Genomic DNA, 25,189 nt, shown 5'->3' on the forward strand with positions numbered 1-25,189 from the left:
TCCCCAAGGGGACACAGAGTACCTCAGAGTCGCAGGGCCTTGTCCCTGATGATACCCGGCTCCTGTCCAGCAGATTCCCCCAGGGGCTGTGGAGGGAGCGCGGTCCCAGTGCCTGGTGACCGGTCAGGATCCCACTTCACCCAGAGCCCCTAAGGGATGGGGAAGGAAAACAGCATGTGGCTCCTGCCTATGTACCCACAATGGGTACCTCAACCTTAACAGCACCGCCGACCAGAGTGGGGTGAGAAGGGAGCATGCTGGGGGCCCTGTATGGGCCCACTTTTCTTCCATCCGATATAGTCAGCAGCTGCTGCTGACTAAAATGTGGATCTTGCGTGGATGTGTGCCTCCTTCCACAAAGCAATAAAACTGAGGAGCCCGTGATGCACGGGGGGTGTGTATAGGCAGAGGGGAGGGGTTTACACTTTTAAGTGTAATGCTTTGTGTGACCTCCGGAGGCATAAGCTATACACCCAATTGTCTGGGTCTCCCAATGGAGCAACAAAGAAAGTCAATGTCTGCTCAAAATCTCAGCAAACAGATACAGTTACTCCAATAATAATACATGTAATGGGTGATGCAGGCAACACAGTCCAGTTATGCAGAACTGGTTAAGAATGCCCTCTTGTGGCGAATAATTGAATATTATTCTCATTTTTTTTAGGTTAGTCAATTGCAACACTGGGATCCCTACTACTAACTCCACTGAATTAAAATCTAAACTTATAGTGATCTATGTTCCATAGAAAACATCAAAAGTTGTGGCTGATGGTAAAGGGTTTGTAAAAGCGGTGAGGACGAGTACATATTTCTGGATTAACTACAAAATTGCATTGTTTCAAATGTATTAGTAATGGCCATGCAGGTATACAGCAGCCTTACATGCAAAACAATAAGACAGTTTGAGCTACAATAAAACATCAGCTTGGTTCTTAGTCACACAACACGAGAACTTACTCTTAAGCATGTGTATTAATTTTAATAGGATGCACACAATACATTATGAATGCAATATTTGGTATAATTTCTTTATATTTAGTCTACAACTTTCTCCTATTATGACAATAACTATCCTATAAAAATGTTGCATGTGCAGAGCAACAGGATAAATGCCAAAACCTGAATGATAAATGTCAGCTATGTTAGATATCTTATGTTCAACTGTCTGCTTAAGACTTTGTCAGCCACAATTACCCTCACTGGTGGATCTTGGCCTCATCTTCCCATCTCTTCTCTTCCACCCGTCTTCAGGCTTTTCTTTCATTCTGAAAACCTCAATTGGACCACCTTCAAACCAAAGTCTCTAGGAGCTTTACGGTTACATGTTGTCAGGCCTTATGCCACCTCAAAATTGCCTAGTTTGCTATTATACTTTAATGTTACTTGTATTGTTATTATGGTCTATGTAAAAGATAACTGTTGTATTTAAAAAAAAAAAGTGCACCCTATTGTATTCTCTGGAGTATAACTAATGCTGCAAAAAGTATGTTTGGCTACATTATAAATCTTTGGTGTGAAAGACTCGTACAAAGATCAATTTTATACAAAGCCATAATTGTGCTACCACAGAAAAGGATGAGTCCTCACCTCGGGTGCTCGGTACATGTAAGAGGATGTTCAGATGAGCTTGACTTGTTTACAAAGTATAATGGAAGTCAATGGGCAACTCGAGCATTTTTCCTGAAGATCTTCCAGAAAAATGCTCGAGTTACCAGTTAACTTCCATTATACTCTGTAGACGAGTCGCGCCGTCCGAGCATCCAACTGCTTGTTACAAGTACGGCAGTGCTCACTTATCACTAGTCACAACACAACCCGAATTACAATTATTGGGCAGTCATTTCTGCTACAACCCAACACACAGGCATAGTTATCAGTCTAAATGTGCCAAAATACTGGGGTAATTTGAGCTACAATGAGTTTTTCATGCCTTACTCCATACTAATGTATTTTAGACACTTTTTACAACTCCTATCGCATACAAAATATCTATAGCAGTAATAAGACAAAATAGCAAAACGCACGCACATTAGGAGTTTCTACTCAGGTGTCCATTTGCCTGCCTCATTACGTCTACAGGTTCTATTAAATTACTTAATGCTATTGCCATTATGTGAATTCCCAATGGTTGCTCCCTTTCTGGATTAAGTTTTTCTGAGCAGGGCATTTTTACTGGGGGTGACTGTGTTTCAGGGGAGTATTTTTCATATTATTTTGTGAAGTTTGTATTGTATTTCACCATTTTGTATTAATAAAGTATTTCATTTTTTTTATATACCATATATATTTTTTTAAGGTAGCATGTGGGTTTATTACCTTTTACAACTTGCCTGGAAAAAGTGCATAGTTTACTGGGAAAGGGACATGGTCTGGTGTGCCACATAAAGCACGAAAATGTGCCAGCCAGACCAGTGGTTTCCCAAACTCCAGTCCTCATGGCCCCCAACAGGTCATGTTTTCAGGATTTCCTTAGGTTGCCCAGGTGATGCCTTGATAATAATTCCATCACCTGTTCAATGTTAAGGAATCCAGAAAATGTGACCTGTTGGGGGCCATGAGGACTGACGTTTGGGAAACATTGAACTAGACCGCTTGATCCAACCGCATGCAACACGGTGATAAATAAAATCCACTTTAAGTCTAAGAATTCTTCAGTATTGCTAAATATTATCTGCCCCCCCTTTTTATTTTTGGTTTGTGAGGTTGAAATGCCATTTGGGAAGAGGAGTTAATCAAAACAGCATGTTCTAAGTAGTCTAGTAGCTAGGAAAATGCTTGAAAAATGCACAAAAAATAAACACTTCAAATTGCAGACAGTTACTACTTGTCAATCAGCCTAAACATTTATATAACTGCCTCTTAGTGCATTACAACCTCTTATTTGCAAAATAAAGCTGTCCCCTTATAATGATTGACATTTCAAGCAGAGTGAATGCTGTGTCATATCATTATCATGCATGTACCTGCGCACGGACACTGAATGAGCACAGCGATGCACTCAGAGTGTCAGTGGGGGTGCACACACAAAGTGGGTGTGAGCAGACACCAGGCTCCTGCCGATCTGTGGCACCGATTACTGCACCCTGAAGTGTAGAGAGTGAGTAGCTAAAGTGAGGAGGAGTCTGTGTTCTGACATGTGGCTACTGTCTGCAAACAACAACAGTCAGAGCGCTCTCGCAGACATATTGTCTGTGCGCTCACTCTCACACGGATTTGACCGCTGCCCTCATTCAGTGTCAGTGTGTAGACATGTGAAATGATCTGAAAACTTATTTGTCCTTACCTTCAGAGACATGTCGATCACTAGAAGGTACTGGCTTTATTATGTAAATAGTAGAGTTTGATGGTACCTCAAGGCATAGGCCACTCCAAGGAGGCACTCAAGGCACTTCAATTGCTGATCAAATAAAAACTGATTTTTAATAAAAGACTAGCTGTAGTACCCGGGCGTTGCCTGGGATAGTAACTGACTCTCTCCCTGTCGCTGACTCTCTCCCTGTCGCTGACTCTCTCCCTGTCGCTGACTCTCTCCCTGTCGCTGACTCTCTCCCTGTCGCTGACTCTCTCCCTGTCGCTGACTCTCTCCCTGTCGCTGACTCTCGTCCAGGGCTGACTCTCGTCCAGGGCTGACTCTCGTCCAGGGCTGACTCTCGTCCAGGGCTGACTCTCGTCCAGGGCTGACTCTCGTCCAGGGCTGACTCTCGTCCAGGGCTGCCTGTCTCTTTCTGTCGCTTTTTATCTGTCTCACTACTGACATCTTATTACCTCACACATAAGATTCTTATACTAACAGTTTATTTTGTTCCTATAGCAACCACTGACAGTTGCTATTAATAGCCAGTAGCTCCCACCTACATTCAGTATAATGGAGGTAGGATTTTGGAGACTACCTGTAAAGCGCGGGGTTACATTTTCCCGTCAAAACATAGTCTATGACATTCCCTGGGTCACACGGGGCGTCTGTGAAAAATTTTGTGATTGTAAATGCGACGGTGCAAATTCCTTTAGCGGACATACATACACTGAGCTTTATATATTAGACTAAATTAAACTATACATACTAATATGATTTAAATAGGAACTATGTGCCCTCTCTAAATGTTTAGGCCGCTTAATTGCTATTTTGGGGTTGACGGACTCCCTTTATAAAAAAATATAATAAAAAAAAAATAAATTGTGTGATAAGGGGTTTTAGTACTGACTAGATGATGATGCTCAACCAGTTCCTGTAGAGAAAACTATCTTAAATTGTGAAGATTATATATATGAGATATATATATATATAATATAAAAAAAAAAATCACACTGAAGATAAAGCGGGGTAGGAAATAAAGCAAGACAAGCAGACTTATTGGCATTTATTTATTACCTGTGCACAGGAGAGAGAACTACTGATAAAAACGCAGGATAATCAGTTTGTACAATGTGGTTAAAAATTATTAGAGCACATGACACTTTCTCACATCCTGAAATCAAGTCACATGAGACAGAAGTGGACTGTGGTGCTACCTGCTTGTGTCAATACAAACCGGGCAAGACTGTGGGTCAAGTTGGACTTGACATGATATAAAAAAAAAAATGAAAAAAAAGATGAAAAAGAAAAGAAAAAAAAAAAGGAAGCCACCATAAAAGGCGTTGCTACCGATGAAGACCTATGCGTTCTCTTCTACAATGCTTCGACTAAACTCTACACTCTGTCCATGGGAATATTGCCGCTATGGTCATTTTCACCTTGACAGTTCTTTCTGAAAGGCTTGCTAACGTCAACATTTCCTAAATACAATGGATTACCTTATCTGGTGTGTGGGTGCGCAGTTATGACTACCTTAAACTACTGCAGAAAAATGCTAATGTTTATGATAAAGAGGGCAGAGAAAAAGTAGACTGCTAAATGAAAACCAAGCGGGATGAATCAGACAGCGTTATGCTAGCAAAAATACATGCCGAGTCACAAAAGCGATATTGTATCACTAATTATAACCTTATTTGTTTCATTTCGGTATAGTTACTTTGTATTCTATATAAATTACTACCAAAGGCTACGAATTTAAAGCAAATGACTTTTGACTTAAACGGTTAGTTGAAACCGGTTTACCAATTGCATTGAAAGACAAGGGGGGAAAGAAAAAAAAGAAAAGAAAAAAGTAGAAAGAAAGAAAAAGAAAAATCACAAGCAATAAAGCATAGGGAAGAGGTGGCCTGTGATACATGCAATATGTTCAAATGAAAAAGCTTGGATTCCCACAGTTCAGATAACTACTGCACTTCATCCAAACGTAAATGATTCATTAGTTTGTAAGGACAATGAATTCCAGGAGTCAAACCGAAATAAAGCAGGTGGTTTATCGGGACTTAAAAGCCATTATCAAAAATAAATTACACTTTTTTCTGTGTTGAAAAGGGCCGCTATGATGGTTGGGATCCCAGTAGTCGTTCAATAGCTGCATTGATGTCTCCTCCAGTTGCTATTAAAGCCTGTAAATTTGCTTCTCTGTTTAAGAATCCCATTGCACTGAGCTGGTCCAGCTGCTGTTGGAATCGGACTTCTGGATTCTAAAGATAAAGAGAAAAAAAATAAATGATTACAGCCATCAGCGGTTCACCAATATTTTCTTTAGATTTACTCAAAGAATGTAACAAATAATAAAATCTAGCAGCATTAAACAGGGTAAACCAGAACTTATTTTTATCAAATCAAAAAAAGGACCAAAAATAAAAATGTATATATAAAAATATTTCAAAATAGAAAGTTAAAAAGGGGTTGTCCACTACTGGATATCCCCTTTCTCATTCCCCATGTTTGGTCCCATTAATATAAAAAAGCTTATACAGTAACACCTTGACTTAAGAGTGCACCAACTGACAAATTTTTCAAGATACGAGCTGTAGTTCTGTATCTTTTTTACTTCATGATGCAAGCAGAAATGTGAGTTACAAGCAGCTCAATCCAAACCCCCCAGTGCAACGTCCTCATCTTCTGCAGGCAATTGATTACGTGTAAGAGCGTTCAGCTGATAAACGCAAGCGTTGCGCTCTCACACGCTGATCAGCTGCCTGAATGAGACGAGGACGCTGTGCTGCAGGGGACCAGAGGGAGGTGGAATATAATAGTTTGGGGTTTTATTTTAAGTGTGCTGCATGAAGAGGGGGGGGGGGCATGTACCAGGGTGGGGGAATATACAGCTCTGGCAAAAATGAAGAGACCACTGGAAAATTTTCAGATTTTTCTCTTTATAGCTATATTTGAGTAAAATGTAAATTGTTCTTTTATTCTATAAACTACTGACAACGTCTCCGAATTTCCAAGCAATAAATTTTATATTTATTTTCTGAAAATGAGAAATGGCCAAACTAAAAAAAACAAATGCAAAGAAAACAAGTTCATAATCATTTAAAAACAACAATACTAATAATGTTTTAACCCAGGAAGAGTTCAGATATCAATATTTTGTGGAATAAACATAATTTTTAATCACTGTTTTCATGTGTCTTGGTTGCTTTCCACCAGTCTTTCACGCTGCTTTTGGGTGACCTTATGCCACTCCTGGTGCAAAAATGTAAGCAGTTCTTCTTTGTTTGATGGCTTGTAACTATCCATCTTTCTCTTGATTACACTCCAGAGGTTTTCAATGGGGTTCAGGTCTGGAGACCGAGCTAGCCATAACAGTGCTTTGATGTGGGCGCCACGCCACACAACTACCGTGTTTCCCCGAAAATAAGACATCCCCGAAAATAAGACATCCCAGGAGTTTTCAGGGAAGCTTTAATATAAGACATCCCTTGAAAATAAGACATAGCTGCGGTCAATAATGAAGTGTCATGCAGCGGTGAAAGAGTTAAAGACACTGCAGGACACTTCATTATAGGCAGCGGGCACCCCCAGAAGAGAGAAGACAGAAGAAAGAAGACCCCCGATCATACTCACCAGAAGCCGACCGGGATCAGGTGAGCGCATCAAGGTCCTGCAGTAGCGGAACACACACACACACACATCAGATCACACTCACTCACTCTCACACACATCAGATCGCATCCACAAACTCACAACATCCAGTGATATCCGCTTGCTTCTCGGCAGCGATACTGTGCGTGCAGTGACCTTCCAGGACCTGCCGGAGGATCACATGGCCGGAAGCATGTGGTATGTCCGGATGTTGTGAGTGTGTGAGCGCGTATGTGCGATATCGTCAGTTTGTGTGTGAGTGTATGCGATCGGGTGTGTGCTGTCTGATGTGTGAGTGTGTTCTGATGTGTGAGTGAGTGTATGCGATCGGATCTGTCAGTGTCGGCAGGGGGCAGAGGAGCACGGCATGCAGCACAGCTGCTGGGACCGCCCACCGGAGGGCACAGGGAGAAGTGGGGTGTATGTGTGAGTGTATGCGATCAGATGTGTGCGTGTATAATGTTTGATGTGTGACTGTGTGTGAACGTAAGCGATCGGATCTGTCAGTGTCGGCAGGGGGCAGAGGAGCACGGCGTGCAGCGCAGCTGCTGGGACCGCCCACCGGAGCGCACAGGGAGAAGTGGGGTGTGTGTGTATACTGTCTGATGTGTGACTGTGTGTGAACGTAAGCGATCGGATCTGTGAGTGTCGGCAGGAGGCAGAGGAGCACGGCGTGCAGCACAGCTGCTGGGATCGTGGGGTGGGTGGGAAGAAGTGGGGTCGGTGTGTTTGTGTGAGAGTGAGCGTGATCTGGTGTGTGTGTGTGTGTGTGTGTGTGTGTGTGTGTGTGTGTGTGTGTGTGTGTGTGTGTGAGAGAGAACTGATGTCGGCCAGACGCAGGGGAGGCATGCAGCGTACCTGATGGGAGATCACAGAAGGATCTGAGAGCCATACAGACACCCTGGGCTGGTAAGTATGACAATCCTGGGATGGAGGGGGGTCTGCTTTTTGTGGGGGGTAAACTTACCCCCAACCGTGTCTCCTCGAGAATAAGACACCCCCTGAAAATAAGACATGGTGCCCTTTTCAGGGCAAAAAAAAATATAAGACAGTGTCTTATTTTCGGGGAAACAGGGTAAGTCAATCAATGTGTGGATCAAAAACCACCACATCAAAAACCTGTCATGGCCAGGCCAATCTCCATACCTAAACCCCATTGAAAACAACTGGAATATAATCAAAAGGAAGATGGATAGTCACAAGCTATCAAACAAAAAAGAACTGCTTACATATTTGTACCAGGAGTGGCATACGATCACCCAAAAGCAGTGTGAAAGACTGGTGGAAAGCATAAAAACACGTTCTCTTGTGCGTCCTTTCCAGCAGCCGGACACAGAAATCCGGCACACGCCGGATGAAATGCAAGGGCATCAGGCACAATCCGGCACTACTACAATTCAATGAGGATAAAAACGCATTTGACGCCGGATCGGTTTTATCCGATATTCGCCGGATTGTGCCTGACGGCAAAAACCGGATGTGTGAAAGCACCCTTAGGCAGTGCTATAAAATGTAGTAAACCATGTTGGACCTTTTTTTTATAATATAAAACAATAAGAAGTGAGAAATTCCTACCTGGCTAGAATTAGTCTACTGATCTTTGCCAATAAGGCAGATCAAATAATAAAGTATCCCAATGATCTACAGAAACATATATAGTGTAGAATCCAACTTAACCTCTGGCTTTGTAGCAGCACAATAGCACGGAGATCTGGGTAGGTCACCAGCCGACTGAGGTCTCTGTTTCAAAGTACGACTAAAACAAGTTTAAAGGGAACCTGTCAACTGATACACGCTGCCCAAACCGTGGGCAGCACGTATCTGCCACTGGCTGTATGATCACAGCCATAAAAACAAAAAAGTGAGCCGGAGTATGAGATGGTATACATGGAACTTGTGAGACCATGTTCACACTGGCCATGAGACAAAGAGAAACCAAGGAAAAGAAGGGAATTTTGTTTACTTACCGTAAATTCCTTTTCTTCTAGCTCCTATTGGGAGACCCAGACAATTGGGTGTATAGCTTCTGCCTCCGGAGGCCACACAAAGTATTACACTTAAAAGTGTAAACCCCTCCCCTCTGCCTATACACCCCCCCCCGTGCATCACGGGCTCCTCAGTTTTGGTGCAAAAGCAGGAAGGAGGAAACTTATAAATTGGTCTAAGGTAAATTCAATCCGAAGGATGTTCGGAGAACTGAAAACCATGAACCAAAAGAACAATTCAACATGAACAACATGTGTACACAAAAGAACAACAGCCCGAAGGGAACAGGGGCGGGTGCTGGGTCTCCCAATAGGAGCTAGAAGAAAAGGAATTTACGGTAAGTAAACAAAATTCCCTTCTTCTTTGTCGCTCCATTGGGAGACCCAGACAATTGGGACGTCCAAAAGCAGTCCCTGGGTGGGTAAAAGAATACCTCGGTAAAAGAGCCGTAAAACGGCCCCTTCCTACAGGTGGGCAACCGCCGCCTGAAGGACTCGCCTACCTAGGCTGGCATCTGCCGAAGCGTAGGTATGCACCTGATAGTGTTTCGTGAACGTGTGCAGACTCGACCAGGTAGCCGCCTGACACACCTGCTGAGCCGTAGCCTAGTGCCGCAATGCCCATGACGCACCCACGGCTCTGGTAGAATGGGCTTTCAGCCCTGAAGGAACCGGAAGCCCAGAAGAACAGTAGGCTTCAAGAATTGGTTCCTTGATCCACCGAGCCAAGGTTGACTTGGAAGCCTGCGACCCTTTACGCTGGCCAGCGACAAGGACAAAGAGCGCATCCGAGCGGCGCAGGGGCGCCGTACGAGAAATGTAGAGTCTGAGTGCTCTCAAGATCTAACAAGTGCAAATCCTTTTCACATTGGTGAACTGGATGAGGACAAAAAGAAGGTAAGGAGATATCCTGATTGAGATGAAAAGGGGATACCACCTTAGGGAGAAATTCCGGAACCGGACGCAGAACCACCTTGTCCTGGTGAAACACCAGGAAGGGGGCTTTGCATGACAGCGCTGCTAGCTCAGACACTCTCCGAAGTGATGTGACTGCCACTAGGAAGACCACCTTCTGCGAAAGGCGTGAAAGAGAAATATCCCTCATTGGCTCGAAAGGTGGTTTCTGAAGAGCCGTTAGCACCCTGTTCAGATCCCAGGGTTCTAGCGGGCGCTTGTAAGGAGGGACTATGTGGCAAACCCCCTGCAGGAACGTGCGTACCTGTGGAAGCCTGGCTAGACGCTTTTGAAAAAACACAGAGAGCGCCGAGACTTGTCCCTTAAGGGAGCCGAGAGACAAACCCTTTTCCATTCCGGATTGAAGGAAGGACAGAAAAGTGGGCAAGGCAAATGGCCAGGGAGTAAAACCCTGATCAGAGCACCAGGATAAGAAGATCCTCCACGTCCTGTGGTAGATCTTGGCGGACGTTGGTTTCCTGGCCTGTCTCATAGTGGCAATGACCTCTTGAGATAACCCTGAAGACGCTAGGATCCAGGACTCAATGGCCACACAGTCAGGTTGAGGGCCGTAGAATTCAGATGGAAAAATGGCCCTTGAGACCGCAAGTCTGGTCGGTCTGGTAGTGCCCACGGTTGGCCCACCGTGAGATGCCACAGATCCGGGTACCACGACCTCCTCGGCCAGTCTGGAGCGACGAGGATGGCGCGGCGGCAGTCGGACCTGATCTTGCGTAACACTCTGGGCAGCAGTGCCAGAGGAGGAAATACATAAGGCAGTTGAAACTGCGACCAATCCTGAACTAATGCGTCTGCCGCCAGCGCTCTGTGATCTTGAGAACGTGCCATGAATGCCGGGACCTTGTTGTTGTGCCGGGACGCCATTAGGTCGACGTCCGGCTTCCCCCAGCGGCAACAGATCTCTTGAAACACGTCCGGGTGAAGAGACCATTCCCCTGCGTCCATGCCCTGGCGACTGAGAAAGTCTGCTTCCCAGTTTTCTACGCCCGGGATGTGAACTGCGGAGATGGAGGAGGCTGTGGCTTCGACCCACAGCAGAATCCGCCGAACTTCCTGGAAGGCTTGCCGACTGCGTGTGCCGCCTTGGTGGTTGATGTATGCCACCGCCGTGGCGTTGTCCGACTGAATTCGGATCTGCCTGCCTTCCAGCCACGGCTGGAACGCCTTTAGGGCTAGATACACTGCCCTTATCTCCAGAACATTGATCTGGAGGGAGGACTCTGGCTGAGTCCAGGTACCCTGAGCCCTGTGGTGGAGAAAGACCGCTCCCCACCCTGACAGACTCGCGTCCGTCGTGACCACAGCCCAGGATGGGGGCAGGAAGGATTTCCCCTTTGACAAAGAAGTGGGAAGAAGCCACCACTGAAGGGAGGCCTTGGCCGCCCGAGAAAGGGAGACATTCCTGTCGAGGGACGTCGACTTCCTGTCCCATTTGCGGAGAATGTCCCATTGAAGTGGACGCAGATGAAACTGCGCAAAAGGAACTGCCTCCATTGCTGCCACCATCTTCCCTAGGAAGTGCATGAGGCGCCTCAGGGGGTGCGACTGGGCTCGAAGGAGAGATTGCACCCCTGTCTGTAGTGAACGCTGTTTGTCCAGCGGAAGTTTCACTATCGCTGAGAGAGTATGAAACTCCATGCCGAGATATGTCAGCGATTGGGCCGGTGTCAATTTTGACTTTGGGAAATTGATGATCCACCCGAATCTCTGGAGAGTCTCCAGCGCAATGTTCAGGCTGTGTTGGCATGCCACCCGAGAGGGGGCCTTGACAAGCAGGTCGTCTAAGTAAGGGATCATCGAGTGTCCCTGAGAGTGTAGGACTGCTACCACTGTTGCCATGACCTTGGTGAAGACCCGTGGGGCTGTCGCCAGGCCGAAAGGCAGTGCCACGAACTGAAGGTGTTCGTCCCCGATGGCGAAATGCAGGAAGCGCTGATGCTCTGGTGCAATCGGCACGTGGAGATAAGCATCCCTGATGTCGATTGATGCTAGGAAGTCTCCTTGGGACATCGAGGCGATGACGGAGCGGAGAGATTCCATCCGGAACCGCCTGGTTTTCACGTGTCTGTTGAGCAGTTTGAGGTCCAGAACGGGACGGAAAGATCCGTCCTTTTTTAGCACCACAAACAAGTTGGAGTAAAAACCGTGACCCCATTGCTGAAGGGGAACAGGGATCACCACTCCTGCCTTCAGAGTGTTCACCGCCTGAAGAAGAGCATCGGCTCGCTCGGGGGGCGGAGATGTTCTGAAGAAACGAGTCGGGGGACGAGAGCTGAACTCTATCCTGTAACCGTGAGACAGAATGTCTCTCACCCATCGGTCTTGGACATGTGGCAACCAGGCGTCGCAAAAGCGGGAGAGCCTGCCACCGACCGAGGATGCGGTTTGGGGAGGCCGAAAGTCATGAGGAGGCCGCTTTGGGAGCGGTTCCTCCGGCGTTCTTTTTAGGACGTGACTTAGACCGCCATGAATCGGAGTTCCTCTGACCCTTCTGTGGCCTGTTGGACGAGGAGAATTGAGACCTGGCTGAGGGCCGAAAGGACCGAAACCTCGATTGTACCTTCCGTTGTTGAGGTCTGTTTGGTTTGGACTGGGGTAAGGACGAGTCCTTTCCCTTGGATTGTTTAATGATTTCATCCAATCGCTCGCCAAACAGGCGGTCGCCAGAAAATGGCAAACCGGTTAAGAACTTTTTGGAAGCAGAGTCTGCCTTCCATTCACGTAGCCACATGGCCCTGCGGACTGCCACTGAATTGGCGGATGCTACCGCCGTACGGCTCGCAGAGTCCAGGACAGCATTCATGGCGTAGGACGCAAACGCCGACGCCTGAGAGGTTAAGGACACAACCTGCGGAGTAGCGGCACGTGTGACTGCATTAATCTCAGACTGACAAGCTGAGATAGCTTGGAGTGCCCATACGGCTGCGAATGCCGGAGCAAAGGACGCGCCGATAGCTTCATAGATGGATTTCATCAGGAGCTCTATCTGCCTGTCAGTGGCATCCTTGAGTGAAGCACCATCTGCCACTGCAACTATGGATCTAGCCGCCAGTCTAGAGACTGGAGGATCCACCTTGGGACACTGAGCCCAACCCTTGACTACGTCAGGGGGGAAGGGATAACGTGTGTCATTAAGGCGCTTAGTAAAGCGCTTATCTGGAAAAGCCCGGTGTTTCTGGCAGGGTGGATTGATTTAAATCACGCCGATTTAAATCATGATTTAAATCACGATTTAAATCAAAAGATTTTTTTCTTTTTAAATCGGATCGATTTAAATCATGATTTTAATCATGATTTAAATCACTGATTTAAATCAAAAGTTTTTTTTTTTAATATAAATCACGATTAAAATGAGAAGTGAGAGCAGTGTGCATGTGCGCCCATAGTTCCACGGACGAAACTAGGGGCAACGATCTAACGCCAGGGTGAGGGGGGGACCCCAAAGTAAGTAAAAATCTTTTTTGTTTTACTATATGGCAATAGGTAGGTGTTTAAAAGCAGCATGTCTTAATTGTATAAACTATTAATAGCCTCCACATTTTGTTCATACTGCCCCTTTAATTCCACACTTCTAGCTTGGTTTCAGTTTTGGTTTAGTTTCTTTTTCCCTGCATTCAGTTGACATGCCCAAACTTGTTGGATAGTCAGCAGTACTTGGCTCAGGCTGTCGTAACATCAGCAGTGCTTGGCTCAGGCTGTAGTAACAATCAAACTTCATAAGTGATCTGTGTGAGCCATGGCAGCAGGTCGTAAGAGAGACCCTATTTGGGTTCATTTTGTTGAGATGCCAGCAGCAGATCTTGGAAAGAAAGGTGCAAGAGCAAAGTGCAAATACTGTCAAAAGGATATCCAAGGACTTGTTTGCCGTTTGAAATCACATTATGAAAACTGCAACCAGAAGGGAAATGAAGATGTTGATAGTGATACAACTAATGTCAATGAACTCCCACAGCTTCTTATGCACCAGGAGCCTAGTACTAGTGGTAAGTCTGGCAATTAATTTACAACCTATTTTTTTAACAGACATTTTACTGGGATGGTTAAAGTCTATGAAAAGAAAAATTTCTAGCACTGGTAGTTCTGGAGTATAGAATTTAAATTTATGTTAAGGCAATATTTCACAGAAAATTAACGCTAAAGGACATGTGCACCTTTATTTTTTTAAGGTGCACATGTCCCCCCCCCCCCGCAGCGCTCTTACCTCCGATCCCCGCAGCGCTGAGATCCGTGGCTTCGTTTTGACCGTCCGCCTCCCGTCCTCCGGTTGCGGCCTACTCGCAGTGATCCAGCGGCGTGACGTCAGCGGGCCGCACGCTCCATTGAAATGAATGGAGGCGCGCTCGCGGACGGGCAGAACGAAGCCACGGATCCCCGCAGCACTGACATCGGAGGTAAGAGAGCTGCGGGGGGAGGACATGTGCACACTGTGACTGGCTGCACCTTAAAAAATAAAGGTGCACATGTCCTTTAAGTAAAAATAAAGTGTGTATACGCTTATTTTTTTTTTATTGTAGGCTGCAATTCACTTTTGAAGTCTGCCAAATTGACCATTTTAAAAAAAAAAACATTTTTAAAACTTTTGTGACATAATTTTTTTCAGTTGCTGAGGCTCTGATATTAGTTACCAGTATTACAGCAACCTCACCGGAAAACTTGAGTAGCATAACTTTTGAGACAGCCCTTATAGGACGAGGACCATTACATTGTTCAAAAAGTTTGTTTCAATATTTTCGTTATATTTATTCAAATACGCAGTCGATTTATATTTTTAATTTCTGTGCTTTCAGGGTCAAATATGGCTTGTGCTGCACGTGACAATCAATATCTGGGTACAACTTCAACAAAGCAGCCCAAAAAAAAACTTTGCGTGCAACAAAGTGTAGAAAAATTCATCTTAAAGACTACGACGAGCCAGAAAGAACATTTTGATGAATTAATTGCTAAATTCATATTTGCAACCAATTCTTCTTTCCGACTAGTTGAGCACCCATTGTTTGTACAAATGATCGAAGGAATTAGACCAGGCTACAAACCACCAAGTAGATTTGATATCTCAGGAAAACATCTTCAGGCTGTATACGACATAGAAAGAGCGGCTTGTACAAAATATTTGAAAGACAAGGTTGTTAACATGAGCTTGGATGGTTGGAGCAACATCCACAACGACCCCATAATTTGCACTTGTGTCACAACAGAAGATGGTGAAACTTACCTTACAGACACAATCGACACATCTGGAAATTCACATACTGCTGAATATTTACTTGAAATTGCTAAGAACTCAATTCACCAATGCCAAGAACAGTTTGGATGTAAAGTAAGGAGCTTAATTACTGATAACGCAAGCAATGTGGCAAAAATGCGAGCGGAACTGGCACAGGATGACACAAATGTCATTACATACGGTTGTTCTGCCCATTTGTTGCATCTTTTGGCAAAAGACCTGCATATTTTGGGTGTCAAGGAACATGTTGTAGAAATTGTTAAATATTTCCGCAATAATCATTTTGCACATGCAACCTACAAGGAAATGGGAGGACTGAAGTTGGTTCTACCACAAGATGTTAGATGGAATACCTTGGCTGACTGCTTGGAACTGTTTTTTAACAACTGGTCAAAATTACTGTCCATTTGCGAAACACATCGGGATAAAATTGATGCTAATATACGAAGCAAAGTATTAAATCTTGGTGTGAAGAGAAATGCCGAGGACCTTTTGGAAAGGTTAAAGCCAATATCGATTGCGTTGGATAAAATGCAGAAAGATACTGCAACCATAGCTGATGCCACAGAAGTTTGGAAAGATTTAGAAGGTTCTCTAGATCTCTTGAACCTCTCAAACAATGTAAAGGTTGCAATACAGCACCGCAAGGACCAAGCATTAAAAGAAGAACACTATTTAGCCAATATCTTGCATCCCATCTACAGAGGGAAAAAATTATCTGAGGCGGAAATCAACTCTGCAATGGAGTGGCTCGCCAATACTAACCATGACATTGTGGCAACTGTGCTGAAATTGAAGTGTGAATCTGCACCATTTCAAAAATACATGTTTGCAGATAACGTCGTTAATGAACTAAAACCACTGGACTGGTGGAAGTCGCAATCACTTGTTCTTCCAGCAAAGATAATAAATCTAGCTACTCAGCTACTGACTGCATCGGCTTCATCCGCAGGAGTAGAGAGATTGTTTTCTTCATTTGGTTTTGTGCACACAACAGTCCGAAACCGCTTAGGAACTGCTAAAGCAGGACAACTGGTTTTCCTATTAAAAGTCCTAAATAAACAGTAGGCTTAAAGGACTGATGTATTCACTGAAGATGTTTGCTTACTTCAAACGTTAGAGATAGGCTATTGTTAAAAAGTACTTAAGCTGGTGTCACACATAACGACGACGACAACGACGTCGCTGCTACGTCACCATTTTCTGTGACGTTGCAGCGACGTCCCGTCGCTGTCGCTGTGTGTGACATCCAGCAACGACCTGGCCCCTGCTGTGAGGTCGCCGGTCGTTGCTGAATGTCCAGCTTCATTTTTTGGTCGTCACTCTCCCGCTGTGACACACACATCGCTGTGTGTGACAGCGAGAGAGCGACGAAATGAAGCGATCAGGAGCCGGCACTGGCAGCTGCGGTAAGCTGTAACCAGCGTAAACATCGGGTAACCAAGGGAAGACCTTTCCCTGGTTACCCGATGTTTACGCTGGTTACCAGCCTCCGCTCTTGCTGCCAGCGCCGGCTCCTGCACTGTGACATGTGGCTGCAGTATGCATCGGGTAATTAACCCGATGCATACTGTAGCAAGGAGAGCAAGGAGCCAGCGCTAAGCGCGGCTCCCTGCTCTCTGAACTGTGACATGTAGATGCAGCACACATCGGGTTAATTAACCCGATGTGTGCTGCAGGAGAGCAAGGAGCCAGCGCTAAGCGCGGCTCCCTGCTCTCTGAACTGTGACATGTAGATGCAGCACACATCGGGTTAATTAACCCGATGTGTGCTGCAGGAGAGCAAGGAGCCAGCGCTAAGCGCGGCTCCCTGCTCTCTGAACTGTGACATGTAGATGCAGCACACATCGGGTTAATTAACCCGATGTGTGCTGCAGGAGAGCAAGGAGCCAGCGCTAAGCGCGGCTCCCTGCTCTCTGAACTGTGACATGTAGATGCAGCACACATCGGGTTAATTAACCCGATGTGTGCTGCAGGAGAGCAAGGAACCAGCGCTAAGCGCGGCTCCCTGCTCTCTGCACATGTAGCACAGCGACCTTATGATCGCTGCTTCTGCTGTGTTTGACAGCTAAGCAGCGATCATAACAGCGACTTACAAGGTCGCTGTTACGTCACCGAAAATGGTGACGTAACAGCGACGTCGTTGTCGCTGTCGTTTAGTGTGACAACAGCTTTACTCTCTGTAGTTCAATTCTGAGTGTTTAATAGTGCAAATAAAAATTATTAGGTTTCATAATCAACTGTTTTAATATTTTTATTTGTGTAAAACAATTAGATTTGCAAAAAGACAAAGTTTTGCTTGTGTACAACTTGATTAAAAAATCTGATTTAAATCAAATGATTTAAATCAAAAAAATCTGATTTAAATCAAAAAAATCTGATTTTTTTGATTTTTTTAAAAAAATCAAGATTTTTATCCACCCTGGTTTCTGGACTGTATCTCTGAAGTCGGAGTGATCAAGAAACGCACTCCGTGTACGTTTGGGAAACCTAAAATGGAATTTCTCCTGCTGAGAAGCTGACTCCGCAATCGGAGGAGCTGGAGGAGAAAGATCCAACACCTGATTGATGGACGCTATAAGGTCGTTTACTATGGCGTCCCCTTCAGGTGTATCAAGGTTGAGAGCGGCGTCAGGATCAGAGCCCTGATCTGCCCCCTCCGCTTCATCCTCCAGAGAGTCCTCATGCTGAGACCCTGAGCAGTGTGATGAAGTCGAGGGAAGCTCCCAGCGAGCCCGCTTAGCCGGTCTGGGACTGCGGTCCGTGTCGGAGTCCTCACCGTGGGACCTATGAGTCGCCTCAGGAGCACTTTGCTGCTCCAACCGAGGGGGGCCTGGGGACAATGATTCAACAGTGCCCGGGGCCTGTGTTACCGGTCTGGACTGCAAAGCTTCTAGTATCTTAGCAGACCATCTATCCATAGACTCAGAAAGTTTGTCAGCGAATACTGCAAACTCTGTCCCTGTCACCTGGACAGTGGCAGCAGGTTGTTCCACCTGGGCCGAGGGTCCCACCAGTGGCAGAGGCTCCGGCTGAGTGAGTGTCACAGGGGCCGAGCATTGCAAACAATGAGGGTAGGTGGAACCTGCAGGTAGCATAGCCGCACATGAGGTACAGGTTGCAAAGTAAGCCTGTGCCTTGGCACCCTTGCTTTTTGCGGACGACATGCTGTTGTCTCCTCTTAGAGCAATCAGAGAGGGTATATAGCCAAAAGCAAATAGTGCAGCCGTACAGAGTAAATGTATACAATATAACCATATAAATATACACTTCGGCACCCAGGGGGGCCAGCACCTAGTAACAGGTGCGGCTTACCGACCGCTCTCAGCGGTTGTGTGACCACCAGATTCCCTGTCTGGGCCTCCCAGAGCTGTAGAGCTCGGTGTTGTCTCCCCTCTGAAGTTCTCCAGCGTCAGAAGTGCTGTTAGGAATGGCTGCCAGCGTTCTGAGAGGAGGAGGGAGCCGTGGGCGTGCCTCAGAAAGTGCGGGAATCTGGTGCCCCACGGTGCTCAGTGAGGGGGGAGGAGGATACAAAGTATGCTCCAGCCCTCAGTGTTGACGTCCAGTGCAGCGTCCCGCCCTTACCCCTGACTGGCAGGCCCGGGGGCGGGAGTATGTGGTACTAGGCCGCAAAAGCCGGGGACTAAAGTTATAAGCGCGGCCGGCAAACAAGCGCGGTCAGCGCGGTAGTCCCGGCGCACAAACACACCCAGCAGCTGCTGCAGCGTCCATTACACAGGCGCTCTATGCGCCGTCCCCAAGGGGACACAGAGTACCTCAGAGGAGCAGGGCCTGTCCCTGACGATACCCGGCTCCTGTCCAGCAGATTCCCCCAGGGGCTGCGGAGGGAGCACGGTCCCAGTGCCTGGTGACCGGTTAGGATCCCACTTCACCCAGAGCCCCTAAGGGATGGGGGAAGGAAAACAGCATGTGGCTCCAGCCTTTGTACCCGCAATGGGTACCTCAACCTTAACAACACCGCCGACCAGAGTGGGGTGAGAAGGGAGCATGCCGGGGACCCTGTTATGGGCCCTCTTTTCTTCCATCCGATATAGTCAGCAGCTGCTGCTGACTAAATTGTGGAGCTTGCGTGCATGTGTGCCTCCTTCACACAAAGCATAAAAACTGAGGAGCCCGTGATGCACGGGGGGGTGTATAGGCAGAGGGGAGGGGTTTACACTTTTAAGTGTAATACTTTGTGTGGCCTCCGGAGGCAGAAGCTATACACCCAATTGTCTGGGTCTCCCAATGGAGCGACAAAGAAAAATTGTGAAAACATACCCTGCTGTAACTAAATAAAAGCATAGTGCATATAAACATAGGGTACTTAGTAAACACTGTTTTTGATCAAAAAAAGCATAAAGCTATCCCACCAACGCCAAGGTGTACCCAGTTGGGACAGTACCTACACTCTCTAATATTAAAACCTTACCATGGGTCTAAAATAGGCCTCAATGTGGCTAAGGGCTGAGAGCGACCGGGTCCCAACAGGACACACACAGTCACAGGACACCCTTCTCAGCGAGCTGGACATTTCATTCTGTGAATCCCCCTGACTGTGTGTGTCCTGTTGGGACCCGGTCGCTCTCAGCCCTTAGCCACATTGAGGCCTATTTTAGACCCATGGTAAGGTTTTAATATTAGAGAGTGTAGGTACTGTCCCAACTGGGTACACCTTGGCGTTGGTGGGATAGCTTTATGCTTTTTTTGATCAAAAACAGTGTTTACTAAGTACCCTATGTTTATATGCACTATGCTTTTATTTAGTTACAGCAGGGTATGTTTTCACAATTTTTTTCCTTGGTTTCTCATGATCACAGCCATGTATTGTTAACTCTGAAACGCTTCAGCGTTTCAGAGAAACATATACTTTTAATAGCTGCCGGGGACCGAGCCGCACTACTGACTAGTTGTACAGGCGGGTCCCTGACAGCTTCTCTACGCCCGCTTTCAGTGACAAACAAGTCTCTGCCTATATGCTGCCCAAGGTTTACATTGCCAAATCAGCAAATTGTAAAGCTAAAACTTTGGCAGACATATTTAAAATTAGAAACTTCCTTTTAAAAGGCCATAAAAAAAAAAAATATATATTTTATCTACAGGATAGACACAAATTTATGAAATTTTTGAAACTGTATGTTATAAAAAATGGAGGGAAAACGACAAGATTTGTATTTTGTTTTTTAAATTCTATACATATACTGATGGAAATTGAAAAACAAAAAAAAAAAAAAAAAAACCCAAATCATTTAACAAAGCAACCTAAAATTTAACATTCGCTCATTTACTGATGAAATTATTCCCTGTAGTTCTAAACTGGTCCAAAACGCAAATTTATTTTGAAAAGAAGGGAATTTTGTTTACTTACCGTAAATTCCTTTTCTTCTAGCTCCAATTGGGAGACCCAGACAATTGGGTGTATAGCTTCTGCCTCCGGAGGCCACACAAAGTATTACACTTAAAAGTGTAAAGCCCCTCCCCTTCTGCCTATACACCCCCCCCGTGCATCACGGGCTCCTCAGTTTTGGTGCAAAAGCAGGAAGGAGGAAACTTAAAAATTGGTCTAAAGTAAATTCAATCCGAAGGAAGTTCGGAGAACTGAAAACCATTCAACATAAACAACATGTGTACACAAAGAACAACAGCCCGAAGGGAACAGGGGCGGGTGCTGGGTCTCCCAATTGGAGCTAGAAGAAAAGGAATTTACGGTAAGTAAACAAAATTCCCTTCTTCTTTGTCGCTCCATTGGGAGACCCAGACAATTGGGACGTCCAAAAGCAGTCCCTGGGTGGGTAAAATAATACCTCGTAATAGAGCCGTAAAACGGCCCCTTCCTACAGGTGGGCAACCGCCGCCTGAAGGACTCGCCTACCTAGGCTGGCATCTGCCGAAGCATAGGTATGCACCTGATAGTGTTTCGTGAAAGTGTGCAGGCTCGACCAGGTAGCCGCCTGACACACCTGCTGAGCCGTAGCCTGGTGCCGCAAAGCCCAGGACGCACCCATGGCTCTGGTAGAATGGGCCTTCAGCCCTGAGGGAACCGGAAGCCCAGAAGAACGGTAGGCTTCGAGAATTGGTTCCTTGATCCACCGAGCCAGGGTTGATTTGGAAGCCTGTGACCCTTTACGCTGGCCAGCGACAAGGACAAAGAGTGCATCCGAGCGGCGCAGGGGCGCCGTACGAGAAATGTAGAGTCTGAGTGCTCTCACCAGATCTAACAAGTGCAAATCCTTTTCACATTGGTGAACTGGATGAGGACAAAAAGAAGGTAAGGAGATATCCTGATTGAGATGAAAGGAGGATACCACCTTAGGGAGAAATTCCGGAACCGGACGCAGAACCACCTTGTCCTGGTGAAACACCAGGAAAGGGGCCTTGCATGACAGCGCTGCTAACTCAGACACTCTCCGAAGTGATGTGACTGCTACTAGGAAGACCACTTTCTGCGAAAGGCGTGAAAGAGAAATATCCTTCATTGGCTCGAAAGGTGGTTTCTGAAGAGCCATCAGCACCCTGTTCAGATCCCAGGGTTCTAACGGACGCTTGTAAGGAGGGACTATGTGACAAACCCCCTGCAGGAACGTGCGTACCTGTGGAAGTCTGGCTAGGCGCTTCTAAAAAAAAAAACACAGAAAGCGCTGAGACTTGTCCCTTAAGGGAGCCGAGCGACAAACCCTTTTCCAATCCGGATTGAAGGAAGGAAAGAAAAGTGGGCAAGGCAAATGGCCAGGGAGTAAAACCCTGATCAGAGCACCAGGATAAGAATATCCTCCACGTCCTGTGGTAGATCTTGGCGGACGTTGGTTTCCTGGCCTGTCTCATAGTGGCAATGACCTCTTGAGATAACCCTGAAGACGCTAGGATCCAGGACTCAATGGCCACACAGTCAGGTTGAGGGCCACAGAATTCAGATGGAAAAACGGCCCTTGAGACAGCAAGTCTGGTCGGTCTGGTAGTGCCCACGGTTGGCCCACCGTGAGATGCCACAGATCCGGGTACCACGACCTCCTCGGCCAGTCTGGAGCGACGAGGATGGCGCGGCGGCAGTCGGACCTGATCTTGCGTAACACTCTGGGCAGCAGTGCCAGAGGAGGAAACACATAAGGCAGTTGAAACTGCGACCAATCCTGAACTAATGCGTCTGCCGCCAGAGCTCTGTGATCTTGAGACCGTGCCATGAATGCCGGGACCTTGTTGTTGTGCCGGGACGCCATTAGGTCGACGTCCGGCATCCCCCAGCGGCAACAGATCTCTTGAAACACGTCCGGGTGAAGGGACCATTCCCCTGCGTCCATGCCCTGGCGACTGAGAAAGTCTGCTTCCCAGTTTTCTACGCCCGGGATGTGAATTGCGGATATGGTGGAGGCTGTGGCTTCCACCCACAGCAGAATCCGCCGGACTTCCTGGAAGGCTTGCCGACTGCGTGTTCCGCCTTGGTGGTTGATGTATGCCACCGCGGTGGAGTTGTCCGACTGAATTCGGATCTGCTTGCCTTCCAGCCACGGCTGGAACGCCTTTAGGGCAAGATACACTGCCCTTATCTCCAGAACATTGATCTGAAGGGAGGACTCTGGCTGAGTCCAGGTACCCTGAGCCCTGTGGTGGAGAAAGACCGCTCCCCACCCTGACAGACTCGCGTCCGTCGTGACCACCGCCCAGGATGGGGGTAGGAAGGATTTCCCCTTCGACAATGAAGTGGGAAGAAGCCACCACCGAAGGGAGGCTTTGGCTGCCTGAGAAAGGGAGACGTTCCTGTCGAGGGACGTCGACTTCCTGTCCCATTTGCGGAGAATGTCCCATTGAAGTGGACGCAGATGAAACTGCGCAAAAGGAACTGCCTCCATTGCTGCCACCATCTTCCCTAGGAAGTGCATGAGGCGCCTCAAGGGGTGTGACTGGCCTTGCAGGAGAGATTGCACCCCTGTCTGTAGTGAACGCTGTTTGTCCAGCGGAAGCTTCACTATCGCTGAGAGAGTATGAAACTCCATGCCGAGATATGTCAGTGATTGGGCCGGTGTCAGATTTGACTTTGGGAAATTGATGATCCACCCGAATCTCTGGAGAGTCTCCAGAGCAATGTTCAGGCTGTGTTGGCATGCCACTCGAGAGGGTGCCTTGACAAGCAGATCGTCTAGGTAAGGGATCACCGAGTGTCCCTGAGAGTGTAGGACTGCTACCACTGTTGCCATGACCTTGGTGAAAACCCGTGGGGCTGTCGCTAGGCCGAAAGGCAGTGCCACGAACTGAAGGTGTTCGTCCCCTATGGCGAAACGCAGGAAGCGCTGATGCTCTGGTGCAATCGGTACGTGGAGATAAGCATCTTTGATGTCGATTGATGCTAGGAAATCTCCTTGGGACATTGAGGCGATGACGGAGCGGAGCGATTCCATCCAGAACCGCCTGGTTTTTACGTGTTTGTTGAGCAGTTTTAGGTCCAGAACAGGACGGAAAGATCCGTCCTTTTTTGGCACCACAAACAAGTTGGAGTAAAAACCGTGACCCTGTTGCTGAAGCGGAACAGGGATCACCACTCCTTCTGCCTTCAGAGTGCTCACCGCCTGAAGAAGAGCATCGGCTCGCTCGGGGGGCGGAGATGTTCTGAAGAATCGAGTCAGAGGACGAGAGCTGAACTCTATCCTGTAACCGTGAGACAGAATGTCTCTCACCCAACGGTCTTGTACCTGTGGCAGCCAGGCGTCGCAAAAGCGGGAGAGCCTGCCACCGACCGAGGATGCGGTTTGAAGAGGCCGAAAGTCATGAGGAGGCCGCTTTGGGAGCGGTTCCTCCGGCGGTCTTTTTATGACGTGACTTAGACCGCCATGATGATGAAGTCGAGGGAAGCTCCCAGCGAGCCCGCTTAGGCGGTCTGGGACTGCGGTCCGTGTCGGAGACCTCACCTTGGGACCTATGAGTCACCCCAGGAGCACTTTGCTGCTACAACCGAGGGGGGCCTGGGGTCAATGATTCAACAGTGCCCGGGGCCTGTGTTACCGGTCTGGACTGCAAGGCTTCTAGTATCTTAGCAGACCATTTATCCATAGACTCAGAAAGTTTGTCAGCGAATACTGCAAACTCCGTCCCGGTCACCTGGACAGTGGTAGCAGGTGATTCCACCTGGGCCACCAGTGGCAGAGGCTCCGGCTGAGTAAGTGCCACAGGGGCCGAGCATTGCACACAATGAGGGTAGGTGGAACCTACCGGTAGCATAGCCGCACATGAGGTACAGGTTGCAAAGTAAGCCTGTGCTTTGGCACCCTTGCTTTTTGCGGACGACATGCTGTTGTCCCCTCTGAGTACAATCCGGGAGGGTATATAGCCAAAAACCAACAGTGCGACCGTACAGAGTAAATGTATAGCATATAAGCATATATATATACACACTTCGGCACCCAGGGGGGCCAGCACCTAGTAACAGGTGCGGCTTACCGACCGCCCAAAGCGGTTGTGTGACCACCAGATTCCCTGCCTGGGCCTCCCAGAGCAGTGTTGTCTCTCCTCTCCAGCTTCAGAAGTGCTGACAGGAATGGCTGCCGGCGTTCTGTGAGGAGGAGGGGGCCGTGCCCTAGAAAGTGCGGGAATCTGGTGCCCCACGGTGCTCAGTGAGGGGGGAGGAGGATACAAAGTATGCTCCAGCCCTCAGCGCTGACGTCCAGTGCAGCGTCCCGCCCTTCCCCTGACTGGCAGGCCCGGGGGCGGGAGTATGCGGTACTAGGCCGCAGAAGCCGGGGACTAAAGTTATAAGCGCGGCCGGCAAACAAGCGCGGTCAGCGCGGTAGTCCCGGCGCACTAACACACCCAGCAGTGCTGCAGCGTGTATAACACAAGCGCTCCATGCGCCGTCCCCAAGGGGACACAGAGTACCTCACAGTAGCAGAGCCTTGTCCCTGACGATACCCGGCTCCTGTCCAGCAGATTCCCCAGGGGCTGCGGAGGGAGCACGGTCCCAGTGCCTGGAGACCGATTAGGATCCCACTTCACCCAGAGCCCTTAAGGGATGGGGAAGGAAAACAGCATGTGGCTCCTGCCTATGTACCCGCAATGGGTACCTCAACCTTAACAGCA

General features: G+C 47.5%; 1 protein-coding gene across 1 annotated transcript in view; it reads right to left on the reverse strand.

The window, feature by feature from the left end:
* Positions 1–4,348: 4,348 nt before the first annotated feature.
* UBQLN1 (ubiquilin 1) overlaps positions 4,349–25,189 on the reverse strand; it is a 116,830-nt gene continuing 95,989 nt past the window's right edge. The window contains exon 11 of the mRNA XM_075318314.1: positions 4,349–5,553. Within this exon, the coding sequence (XP_075174429.1) occupies positions 5,407–5,553 (147 nt within the window). The 3' untranslated portion in view covers positions 4,349–5,406. The remainder of the gene's footprint in view (positions 5,554–25,189) is intronic.

Source organism: Anomaloglossus baeobatrachus, chromosome 1 (assembly GCF_048569485.1).
Source record: "Anomaloglossus baeobatrachus isolate aAnoBae1 chromosome 1, aAnoBae1.hap1, whole genome shotgun sequence".
Taxonomy (NCBI): Eukaryota; Metazoa; Chordata; class Amphibia; order Anura; family Aromobatidae; genus Anomaloglossus; species Anomaloglossus baeobatrachus.